The sequence below is a fragment of the Sinohyriopsis cumingii genome, chromosome 18, assembly GCF_028554795.1.
Source record: "Sinohyriopsis cumingii isolate HCF-2022 chromosome 18, ASM2855479v2, whole genome shotgun sequence".
Taxonomy (NCBI): Eukaryota; Metazoa; Mollusca; class Bivalvia; order Unionida; family Unionidae; genus Sinohyriopsis; species Sinohyriopsis cumingii.
Genome location: NC_142978.1, coordinates 15,072,080 through 15,085,649, shown reverse-complemented (window position 1 = coordinate 15,085,649; position 13,570 = coordinate 15,072,080). Strand labels below are relative to the sequence as shown.

Sequence of the window (13,570 nt, the reverse complement as noted above, 5' to 3'; positions counted from 1 at the left end):
GTTATATTCCAGACATTTCTTGGTTTCAGAGGCAAACACTCTTAGCATTCTGTCATCGACTTAAGCACCCTCAATCAATTCATTCATGCCCCTTGGTTCTCAATGGAAACACCATTTCACATTTTGAATGCCATCCAAGAGGGAGACTTCATACTCAGTGTGGACATAAAAGACACATACTTTCATGTTCCGATTCACAAGGCTTCCAGGAAGTTCCAGTTATTTGCCTACAATGACATAGTCTTACAATTCAGAGCACTCCCATTTGGACTCAAAATCGGCCCCTGTGTTTTCTCTTGTCTCATGAACCGAGTAATGGTGCATGTCCAGACCATTTGTATGGTAGCAATATCAAGTTACCTGGACGACATCATGCAGAAATATTAGGTTCATTATCTCTTAGAATACATGATCACCATTGTTCACTGCTTATGAATCTAGGCTTTTATGTCAACAGGTAAAAGTTCGACCTCGTACCATCTCAACAATTTGTTCACCTAGGTATGGAGTTCAATACACAGGCAAACATTGTTCATCTAAGACCTCAGGCATTGAAAATCCAAACCATGGTGGCTTCTTTTCTTTCAAGGAAACATCTATTTGCACAGGAATTTCCTTTGCCTACTAGGCTTGCATAACTTAGCAGCAGACCTCATCATCCTTTATATACAACATTATATATAAATATACATAAATGATTCTTCTGTCCAAATAGAGGCCAAAAGTTTGCCCGTTTGGACAAACCCCACTTATTCTGCACAAAATTGAGGCACCGTCTGTGGAATTGCATCAACCTAAATTGGCACATAGAGGGTATACCTCTGCAAGATTACAGTCTGTACCAATGCAAGTAAGGAAGGATGGGAAGCCCACTTACTACCATCATTTTTGGGAAGCCAGCGGTGCATGGTCTCCCTAGGAATGACATCTGTATATCAATATTCCAGAGATGAAGGCCATTGTGAAAGCCTTTCACTGGTGGCAGGAGTATTTAAATGGAAAGAGAGTCCTCATGATGTCTGACATCTCTGCAGTGGTGACTTATCTCAAAGGAATAGGAAGAACTAAGTCCTCAGACCTTTGCTTCCTTGAGTGGGACTTTATAAAGTGGTGTTATCAACAGCAAATCACATATAATTCATCTCATCATGGGATCCCAAAACATAATAGCTGATTCCATGTCCCAGAACAATGGCAGATAGAATGGTCTCTGCATTCCTTGGCTTCCAGTCAGTTATGTAACCAGTGGGAGTGACCATTGGTGGACCTGTTTGCGACAAACTCCTAACCTTTGTCTTTCCAGTCCTGGTCCAAAGCCTGGACAGTCTATGCCCTGTTGATAGATTGGAACAGCCTGGATGCATACGCCTACCCTCCAACACCTCTGAGCACAAAAGTGATACAGAAAGTAAGAGAATCAGAGTGTTGCCTCATCCTCCTTGTGCCACTTAGACGGGATCAATGACTTCATCAATCTCACAATGGAAACTACTTGCAGAGTATGGATAATTCCTCATCTACTCAAACAATCATGATGGCAGTTGTTCCAAAGCTACTGAACCTGTACTTCTGGATCATACTAAACAGGCACTTAGGAATAAGCAATTCACACAACCAGTTGCGGAAAGAATCACTCAAGCAAGAAGGCCCTCCACTCTGAAGTATATGAAGGCAAATGGCACATTTTCACACAGTGGTGCACAAATGAACACATCTTACCTCTCCAGGCATCTATACCAGAAAATATATAATTTACTTCTCTGGCTCTTTAAAGAGAGAATGTTAGTACTGAGCATGATAAAAAGTTACTGCTCTGTGATCGCTGATACCTTTTGTAATTACAGAAGAGAGGATATCGGACAAAACAAGGTCTTATACAATCTTTCTCCAACTTTAAGTATACACTGCCAAAAACATTAACCCTGTGCCCAAAGTGGAACCTATCTTGGGTACTAACCTGGCTGAGCAAAACACCTTTTGAACCACTTTCAGAGGCATCTGTGGCTCACCTTTCACACCAGACCTGCTTCCTCATGGCTTTAGCGACTGCAGGCAGAGTTGGCAAAATACATGCCCTATGAACAGACCCGAAATGCATAAAGTTCCAACAAGACAGGTGAGTTTTACTCATGACAGCATCTTCTTTAATCACCAAGAACAGGTGGGGCTCCAAGTGGCTGAGTGGTCTAAAGCGCTCTTCGTTATTGATCACTGCCATCTCACCTCTGTCTGCGTGGGTTCGAGTCTCGGATTCGACCAATGTGGGTATGTGAGAAAGCTTGCCAGTAGCTTCTTGTGTGTTGGTGGTTCTTTCTGGGATTTTCCTGGGTTCTTCCTTCACCATTAATACTGGCTGCCATGTATAGCCTATTGTGTGCTGAAAAATGGCGTTAAATCCTACAACAACAACTACAACAACAACAGGTTTTTTTCCATGTGTGACCAGACTTTCATGATGTAACCTCTTTCTAGTCAGCTCATGGTCCAGTTCAGGCTTTGACACAACAACCTATCTTGCCGTGGATTAAGGGGTTATTTGCTCTGCATATTGAGAAATAACCCCATTCACATTCTCTGGTTTTTGATCTCAGAGATCATCCCAGAGAGCCCAGTTTGATCTGATAGGACCTATATCTGCAGCTCAACAGGTCACCCGTCTAGGTCAATTGACAGCTTCTTAAGATGCATCTTCAAGACTGCCACAGGACTGGGTGGGAGGGGCCTATTTGAAACCACTCCCTGACAGATGGAGCCCCCTCCATCTGGGTTACCTAGAAGCTGTCGTACATACCTCTGGGGATGCCCCTCCCTCAACCTCTTACCTGTGCACCTAAGTTATTGATTGAGTAATGTATTTAAACAAGAAACAAATTTAATACACATACAACCTCACAGCCTCCTCGCACTTACATCCATAGGGGCATACCTTATGCTTCAATAGTTATTGAGAGGTTTATGGGTTTTGCCATCAATTGTTATACCAAGGAGAGATCACTCTGCTTGACCTCTACCTAGTGGGCAGGCAACTTTTAGCTCCCTTTAGCTAAAAAGTAGTATCTGGGAGGGCTTGATTTGTGAGGCAGTAGTAGTTCTCCTAAGGTATTATGATTGGGTAACATATTTGAAGAAGAAATACATTTTCCTTGGAAAAATTCTTTGGTTCAGTTTTTTCATCTATCAACATTTTTAGTCAGCACATAAATGTTCGTATCATTATACCATATCACTGTATCTTTATTAATCTAATGATACTCCCATGCCTGAAGATAAGCCCACATACCCCCATTTTCTACAGACTTCAGCACATTTAATTTTTCTGATAATAGGCCTAGCTCAAGACTTTGGCAAATGTATTAAACTGGACACATGATCTGAAAATGGGAACACTGTATATTCAAGCAGAACTTTGGTATACACTTTGACATGTACTCCTCTGGAAGGGTCTTGTTTTCACTCCCTGGCTCATTAATAAACTGATCCTATTGCCTATTGACCGCTACGTTAAAAATCCAAATCACATCACTTATTGCCAATTGCAAGAGATTAACTGTCTTTGAGGAAACTTTGAGTGTCTGAAGGCATACTTGTTTTGCAAATAGGTTTTTGTTCCTGTCAGGTTTATCTCCCTGTGAAATGCCCACCATCTCTTGTATCACCATTTTGTGTAATTATTATTGTCGGGGATAGTAATAGCAATTGCAGCTCTAGTGAGCTCTTAAGATGGAATTAGGAATTTAAGAGCTTCCAAGGTGCACACACTAGGCAGCACAAGAATAGAAAGAAAGAAGAAGAAGACAAGAGTAGAAGGAAGGAGGAAGAGGTAGAAGCAAAAGTAGGAAGGAGAGAAGGAAGGAGGAGAAAGATTGGAGCAGATGAGTGGAAGGAACAACAGAAAGAATAGTGATCCTCTCACAAATAGATTGTGAAATTTTAAATAATGAACTAACATGTTAAATGGGAATTTGATTTATCAGGTCGATTACTGTGTCATTTGTATTGAGCTGAAATTGAAGACTTTATGTTGAATATATTTTTTAGTTTGTTCTTTACATTTTAAATTTTTTAATCTATTTAATCTGGAGTTGTTATATGTATTTAGGGTGTCAGCTTTGCTGTCTGGGGACTCAAAATTCATTAATGCACACCTTCTGCAGTATTGTTTATAATACCGTAGCTGGATTGTGACACATGGGTCATGGGTTCAGTACCCTCCCAGATCTGCTGCCATTCTATGTCCTTGGGATGGGCACTTGGCTCCCTTTTCCTCTGCATAATATACCTAGTTATGTGCTCAAAATGCCTTTAAAAACCAACTAACAAACCCTTTTCTTTCTTTTCTAGGAGAGGATGACACAGGTTTTAAAATTTTGCAGCACCTGTCCAGAGTACCCAGATTCCAGACAGTTGCTATGTTCATGACCCCCGATGAGAAGTCAGGTAATATTTGTTGCTATAGATAAATGAGTAATTCAGCTTACAAGTACATCATTTTTATATTCATTGAGATATTTATGTAAGATTATATAAATGAATTTTTTTTTAATTTGGAGTATTCAACAAGCCGGGTGTGCTTGTGATTTTGTTGTTCTCCACATTCTGTGAGGTATCCATGTTCATCATTTCATTTTTCGCTGAAACTATTTGGACAGTATAGGATGATGCTTCTGACTTAGATTTGGCTTTTATGTTTATGCAATTTCTTAATGGGAATAATATGTAATATAATGAATATTGAGTAATCTTACAGTTAGATGGGTGATTCATCGTATGTACTTAATCTTTATTTACAAATTTCAGTTTGCCTACTGGAGATAGATATATAAATGTATTTTTTTTAGAAAAGTTTTTTTACTCATATTTAAATTTCTTGAATAATAAATTCCAACAAGTTTGAACCTGTGTCCGTGATATTTCAAATATAGCTTGCATTTGAAATTACAAGAATGTAAAAAGTAATGTCTGGTACTTTTGAAGCATTAAGTTTTTCATTTAAAGGACGTTGTACTATGTAACAAAATTAAAAGTGTATACTTGATTATAGAAAGTCTTTTTGCAAGCACAGCTCACTTATTTACATCATGTATGGCAGACTTACTTTTAATATATTTACTGTACATATTTTAATCATACCTACCATGATTCCAGATAGTGGTGGTGATAAAAGTGTGTTTTATGGTCTCAGGTTAGAGGGGGATATGCCCATATAAGTGACATTGTATGACCTAGATGTCCACTCATAAAAGATCTATTCAGAACAACTGAAACTTTAAATTTAAATTAAGGAAAACAAAATTTATGTTTTCTTTGATGCATTTAATACACTTTCAAACCGAAAATGGTTGCTTGAAGCCTTGGCTTGTATCATCACACACACACACACACACACACACACACACACACACACACACAAACACATGTGCATATACATAACAGCAATCACACAGACAATACAAATATATTCTTGTCTTTAAAATCCATTGGAACATAAAAATCCATTGAATATAATCTTAAATAGATTCAGACATTGCTGCTCTCAGTAGTTCACTGGAGGGTTTGAAAGGATGCAAGTTTCATTAGTGTTCCTCTTTGTACCATTAGTGACTAGATGGTACTGTTGTTCAGACTTCCCTGAAGATCTTGTTGAACTTTTCTCAGCATTGAGATTTATCTTACTGCATCTGCATTGCTGTGATGGAGTTTCTTCTTTAAATACATTACCCAGTCATAATACCTTGGGAGGACTACTACTACCTCGCACATCTATATACCTACCATGTACTACTTGTTGTCTACTGTCCTAGATGGTTGTCAGACAGAGTGATCTCCCCTTAGGTATAAGGATTGGCAGCAAAAACCATGAATTGGCCTGTGGTTTTGCTTGGTATCTCTTCTGTAATTAAATTGAAATAAAATAAGACTGATTATATATGTGGGATGTGTGGAGAAAAGCAGTCATACATTTAATAAAGAGTGATTTTTTAAAATTCCAGTCATGTTTTTTATTTGGGAAATAAGGTTTACCATATGGATGACAGTTGATTTAATGACAGTTGCTTAACCTAATTGTAACTTTATAAAAAAATGCAGACCTTGTTTTATTGATGGAATTTTATTCATTGAGTTTGGAACACCCCTTACAGAAATATGCACCTGACTCTTGTGCAGAATTGAAAATGTATGTTTCAAACATATACATACAGTAAATGCAGCAGTACATGTACCTTTCTCTATTCATACGCTGTCATCATCTATATTGATAAAGATTGGCTTGATCATGAGCATTCAGAAATTTAAAGGTATTGAATTCTTAATACCATGATGCTTGCATGGGTTTTCTATGGGAACTGAATTAGTACCATGAGTCCTATAGACAGATACAGCAAGACTCCACACTTACTTAATACCACGAGTTCTGAATATTACTCTTACGTTAATTGACTGAAGTGACATCACATCTTGTGTGTGCAGAAGGGAAATAACAAATTTGGAGCAGATCCTTTCAATTCAGTCTCAGAATACTGGCATTTCTTTTTTATGGAATTTTTGTAAAATAACATTAGATGCAAAGAAGAAAATAGTCGGGATAGATTAAATAAACAAATTACTGCATATTCAGCTATTTACAATACAATTTGCCTGGGCTCAGTTTTTGTCCCATTCAAAGACACAGTATTTGTTTTTGGGATTTTAAAATTTCTTGTGATTTCACTTCCTAGACTTTGACATTTGTATGCTGCGGATGGTAGTAAAATCATAACTCCATGCATATTTAAGGACACCAGAGGCTACTAAATTAGCATGAAAATTTATTTTAATGTATGTTTCCACTATTTTAAACCTGTATACAATTGTGCAGAGTAGCAGTTGGTTCAGATTCAGTAATCAGTTCAAAATTCTGTCGGGAGGGGGTTCGCACTAAATTATGACAAGTTGAAGTTAACTTTGCTTTCATGGCATATTGCTGTAAACTTTATCAGAGAAGGGTGAATATTTGGTCTAAATTACTCCCTAGCATAACCCCAGTAATTTGACACTTAAACAAGCCCATCCTAAACCGAATTAAAGATGGTTGCCATATTAGTGAGTATATCTGCTTCTTGTGGCCAGGATAACAGTTTTAAAAAATACAGTTGGTGACACTCAAGTCTTGCAGTCACTTAAACACTCATAACAACTCAAGTCATGCAGTCACTTAAATACTCATAACAGCTCAAGTTATGCAGCCACTTGAATACTCGTAACAAGTCATGTAGTCACTTGAATACTCATAATAGCTCAAGTCATGCAGTCACTTGAATACTCATAATAACTCGAGTCATGCAGCCACTTGAATACACATAATAACTCAAGTCATGCAGTAACTTGAATATTCATAATAACTTGAGTCATGAAGTCACTTGAATAGTCATGCAGTCACTTGAATACTTATAATAACTCAAGTCATGCAGTCACTTAAATACTCATAATAGCTCAAGTCATGCAGTAACTTAAATACTCATAATAACTCATCATGCAGTCACTTAAATACTCATAATAACTCAATTCATCCAGTCACTTAAATGCTCATATCTTGAGTGGCTCAGTCATTTGTCTAAAGACTTCTGTTACATGTGATCCTATCCACCCATACCCTTGAAAAGTCAAAACAACAGAAAATTTTGGACAACAAACTTTCAGCCTAGATCACATAATGTTTCAGAGTTCAGTACAAAGATTCAGTAAATAAATCATAAAACAATAAATTTCAGTATGACATCTTAATTGTTGACATTCACAGAACTCTGTTCTCACAAGAATTATCTTAAATGATTTTATGTCTGCATTACTTTGGTCTATTTTTTGCCAAAACTATGTGCTAACTGTGCCGAACATTCACAATCATTTTGGGGGAAAAAGTGTACTTGAATGAAATCACTTTTTGAAAATAAACTCATAAAATCACTTTACAAATTTTTTGTTTTTTATTTCAGTTGTGCGGTCTGTCTTAAAGAATCTGGAATCAAGGGAATCTACAATTTATAGCCAGGAGGATCTCCAGAAAATTAAACAAGCTTTTGAACTTTAGTACAGTTAAATGTACTTTGAGTATTTTACCTCTAGAGTTGGGACCCTGTCATATCCAGAATTTATGCATGCATTTTCTTCACAGGGAATCTGAATAATTCTTACCTGCAATAGAATATACCCATGTGTGTGTGTGTGTGTATATATATATATATATATATATATATATATATATATATATATATATATATATATAAAATTATAATGTTCCAGTAGTTCAAGGTATATATTGTTTGTTCTACTGATTAATCCCAACAAACTGCATATATCCAGATCTTTCAGCACATTATGCAACAACAAATCTGTATGTGTGCATTTTCCAGTTTGATTCAACTTAAAAGCAAGTATATACAGTGCCCTCTCATTTCCTTTCTAGATGACTACTGTACTTGGGACCTTTTGGTTACCTGTGCAAGATGTCTTTGCACATCAGCATGCCATTTACAACAGACAGGTATGAGGGGTACAGTTACATTGCAAATTACCTAAGTAAAAGTATAACACAAAGCAGAAAGTCACAGCAATTTTGCAAAATAAAAAGAAAAAAATTACTGTCAGACATTGCAGGATGATAAAGTTTTTGGAAGGTTTAAAACTTTATAATTTTAACATGAATTTGAAAGTCACCATCCTCTGGGCAAAACCATTTTTGAAGTTTGAAAAACATTGTTGATTGTTTTCAGTTTTTGGTCTTAGAATGTTTTCTACGTGTATTATAGTTGTCTGAGTTTTCTTTATAAAAACTCACTAAATATTTATCATCTAGTTGGATTGTAAATTAATTTTTGCACACTTATAAATTCTTAAAGTTTATTCAATACAATTATTTGTTTGCAATACACATTTAGAATCACTATTGAAAACTACTCAAGACTTTATATGATATTTGTCTGACAGTTTATTTACATGCATAATAGCTTTTCTCCCGTCTCCATTGTACTTCTGAATAATTTGCATTAATAAGATGTATTGAAATGTTATTGATAAAAATGAATTTAGGAATATTGCTTTATTCTATTCATGTATTAATCATTTTGTCCCATTACCTTTTATGGATACTTTACAAAGGTCAGTGATAACAAAATTGAGAAAAATATAATTTTGGTGGGAAAAGATCTTATGAATTCAATTTTTTTCAGATTGGTAATACATCCATTATTGCAAATTGGATGAAATTTTAACATGTTATCAAAGATATAAATTATGTCGGTTCTGGAAACAAATCTGGTATCATATTTTGTATCATGAACTTGACACAATATTCATTTGTCAACTTCTTATGTAGGATTATGCATTTAAGACACTAAAGGGAAATAAAAAATATATATACAGTTAATCATTGCTAGCTCAGTCACTTGAAGATTCTGCATAACTTGAATGACTTTCTTTGTCTGGTACAATAGCTTTCTCTTGCCTGATTATATAAAATCGCGAAAATAAATGCATACATTAAACTAAATGTATAACAGATTTGGATATATGCTTATAGTCCATATGTATTTTTGTAGCAAACATGCATACCTTTCCACAAAGGAGTATTTGCTCTTCTACTGACTGTACTGTTTAAAGAATACTGGTGCCACTATTTTATTGTATATTTACAGTACTTATTGGGTTTTTCTGCTTTTCTTCCGTTACTTTCTCTCCATTCTTATCCCAGTCCTTATTTAAATTCACACCAAGAAGCTTGTGTTTAACAGTTTTATAACTTGTTCTGTTGTGATAATGTCAATAAGGACATAACTATTCAAGCTTGTGACGAATTACGCGTTTTCAGTGTAGTGGATGATCAGGGAACTACATTGTCTGTTGTTAGGACTCGTCAACACTTGAGTATAAGTAATAACCGTTTCCATTTGTCCCTCCATCTGTTCACACCTCTGGTAACTGTTATAGCTCTTCTACTTTTTATACATCATAAAAGCAGATGTACCTCTTCAAGTTTTTGTCCTTTCTGTTCCAATTTTGATAGAGTTATTTCCCTTTATGAATTTTAACTCTTCTTTACAGCAGATCTTTGTAACCCTCCATTTTTTTTTTATAGAGTTATGACCCCTGACAATCAATTGTATATCTTCACATATGATGTTGTTTGCAAGTGGCATAAGTCAAGAACCATTAAACAAAATTCTGTTGGAATTTCTTATGTCCCATTGAATTACATGTATTATTTATAGGTTTAGTTTTTTTATTGGCTTCTCAGCTTTGCCTGTGATGTATTCTTCATAGCTTAAGAACTATTCATCATATTGTTATATTTATATTTTTTTCATAGCTGTAGATGTGTCTTTAATGGGTTTTTGTCTCATCAACCTTTGGACTGAGATAAAACCCTTGTCAAGCAGCTTAGTATCTTTTATAAGAGGTGTTGCTTGTAATAAATATCTTTTTTTTAAATCAACATGTTCTGATGGAATTCAATGTGAATATCATTTATAGAGCTTTTTGTGCCATTTATGAGGTGTTTTATTTTCTTCTTGTCTAATTCAGATTGGACAGAATTATGGCCCTTGTGAATCAGCCTCCTAGCTTTACATGGGATGTTGTTTGTATTGATGAAATCTTGAAGGAGATGCACTTAAAGCATTCTTTGTACTAATTCAGAGAAGACTTAGAATGTCCGTTTACTCAAAACTTGGCTTTCGCAATCAGAAGTTCCCCAGTTTAGGACCTTAACAAATTGTAGTGTGTGGACCCCTTCTGATGATTCATCATTATGGTTACAGAGTTTTTGTTATTTGGAAGTAATATTGGATGCTTATGTATTCTAGGATCTGTTTTGACATCCATTCTGTCCAGGTAATTGTAACAATGAGATATTTATGATGAGAAAGCATTGTACAAGGATCAATGTATATGCTGATGGAAATAGAACACAAATACAAGTCATTAGATGAGGAAGAGAATACTTCTACAAATACTTCCATTCCATTAACCATGGGATTTTAGATTAATTGATTTATACTTGGTTCAACTATTTTTCTAAGTTAACGTTAAGTATTAGAATTAAACCGTTCTATTTTAGATAGTGTGTGTAACAGCATTTTTCCTTAAACTCCTTTTTTTTTGGAGAAGTTGTGTGAAACAATCAGTATTTATCTGATATTATAAGTATTTCATTGCTATTTGCTTAATATTCTTATATGATTATAGAAGAAAAGAGGCCAGACCCAAATATTTGGGTGTTGATAGAAGGAAATAGGCCAGGCTAAAATATACATTTGGGTGTTGATAGAAGAGAAGAGGCCAGGCTCATATATATATATTGGTGATGATACAAGCAAAGAGGTCAGGCTCATATATACATTTGGGTGATGATACAAGAGAAGAGGTCAGGCTCATATATACATATGGGTAATGATACAAGAGAAGAGGCCAGGCTCATATATACATATGGGTAATGATACAAGAGAAGAGGTCAGGCTCATATATACATATTGGTAATGATACAAGAGAAGAGGCCAGGCTCATATATATATATATATATATATATATATATATATATATATATATATATATATATATATATATATATGGATTATGATACAAGGGAAGAGGTCAGGCTCATATATACATTGTATTGATGCATGTAACATTTTTTTGTTCTGTGTTTTTGAACCAGAGTGAACATTCTAATATTTACCTATAAATGTCAATATTTGGTTCAGGTGATTGCAGATTTGATGTTCAGTACTAGATTGTATTATTGATGTAATTGAATGATACCACTTTTTCATCAAAGTTTGAAGTGTTGTCTTTTCCATAATATTTAAAAAATATAATCCCTAATATAATATGAAAATAGACAAGAATGTCCATCAGTATAACAACCAACACAGTGTTAAATTCTAAATATTCCTTTAGATGTGTAATAAACTGTAAGGTATTTTAGATATTTTGTCTTTTTATCATAAAATGGTTAAAACTATCACTCATTGAGTATTCTATCTCTCTTTCTCCTTGTCTCTAATACATGCATTGATTTACACTGTACACGTACAGATTACCATTATACATACATGGATTGATTTACACTGTACACATTCAGATTACCATTATACACACATGGATTGATTTACACTGTACACATTCAGATTACCATTATACACACATGGATTGATTTACACTGTACACATTCAGATTACCATTATATACACATGGATTGATTCATAATATACACAAATTACCATTATACACACATGGATTGATTCACACTATACACAAATTACCATTATACACACATGCATCAATTCACACTATACACAAATTACCATTATACACACATGGATTGATTCATACTATACACAAATTACCATTATACACACATGGATTGATTCATACTATGCACAAATTGCCCATTTACACACATGTATTGATTCACACTATACACAAATTACCTATATATACATAGTCATGCATTGATTTATTCTATACATATACAAATTACCCATTTACACACACGTATATTGATTAATTCTATACACACAAATTACCATTATACACATCTGCATTAATTCACACTATACACAAATTACCCATATATACACATGCATCAATTCACACTATACACAAATTACCTATATATACATAGACATGCATTGATTTATTCTATACATATACAAATTACCCATTTACACACATATATTGATTAATTCTATACGCACAAATTGCCCATTTACACACATGCATTGATTCATACTATACACAAATTACCCATATACACACACATGTATTGGTTTTTTCTATAAACATGGATTACCATATACACACATGTTGATTCAAACTATACACATACAAATAATTCATACACACACATGTATTGATTCATGCTACACACAAATTACCCGTATACACACATATATTGATTCATTCTATAAACAAATTATCCATATACACACATGTATTGAATTAGACTGTACACAAATTATCCATATACACACATGGATTGATTCACACTATACACAAATTAATGCATATACACACATGGATTGATTCACACTATACACAAATTATCCATATACACACATGGATTGATTCACACTATACACAAATTAATGCATATGCACACGTGTATTGATTCATACTATGCACAAATTACCCATATACACACATGCATCAATTCACACTATACACAAATTACCTATATATACATAGTCATGCATTGATTTATTCTATACATATACAAATTACCCATTTACACACACATATATTGATTAATTCTATGCACACAAATTGCCCATTTACACACATGCATTGATTCACACTATACACAAATTACCCATATACACACACATGTATTGGTTCTTTCTATAAACATATATTACGATATACACACGTTGATTCAAACTATACACATACAAATAATTCATACACACATGTGTATTGATTCATGCTACACACAAATTACCCATATACATTCATGTATTGATTCATTCTATACACAAATTACCCATATACACACATTTTGATTCAAACTATACACATACAAATAATTGATACACACATG

At 34.4% G+C, this 13,570-nt stretch overlaps 1 protein-coding gene across 2 annotated transcripts in view; it reads left to right on the top strand.

Annotated features, from left to right (window-relative positions):
- Window positions 1-11,952, top strand: part of LOC149776135 (sperm-associated antigen 1-like) — a 98,711-nt gene extending 86,759 nt beyond the window's left edge. For both annotated transcript variants that reach the window (XM_089942404.1, XM_089942405.1), the window contains 2 exons: window positions 4,342-4,437; window positions 7,971-11,952. In XM_089942404.1, coding sequence (XP_089798530.1) covers window positions 4,342-4,437; window positions 7,971-8,065 — 191 coding nt within the window. In that variant the 3' untranslated portion in view covers window positions 8,066-11,952. The remainder of the gene's footprint in view (window positions 1-4,341; window positions 4,438-7,970) is intronic.
- Window positions 11,953-13,570: the final 1,618 nt, after the last annotated feature.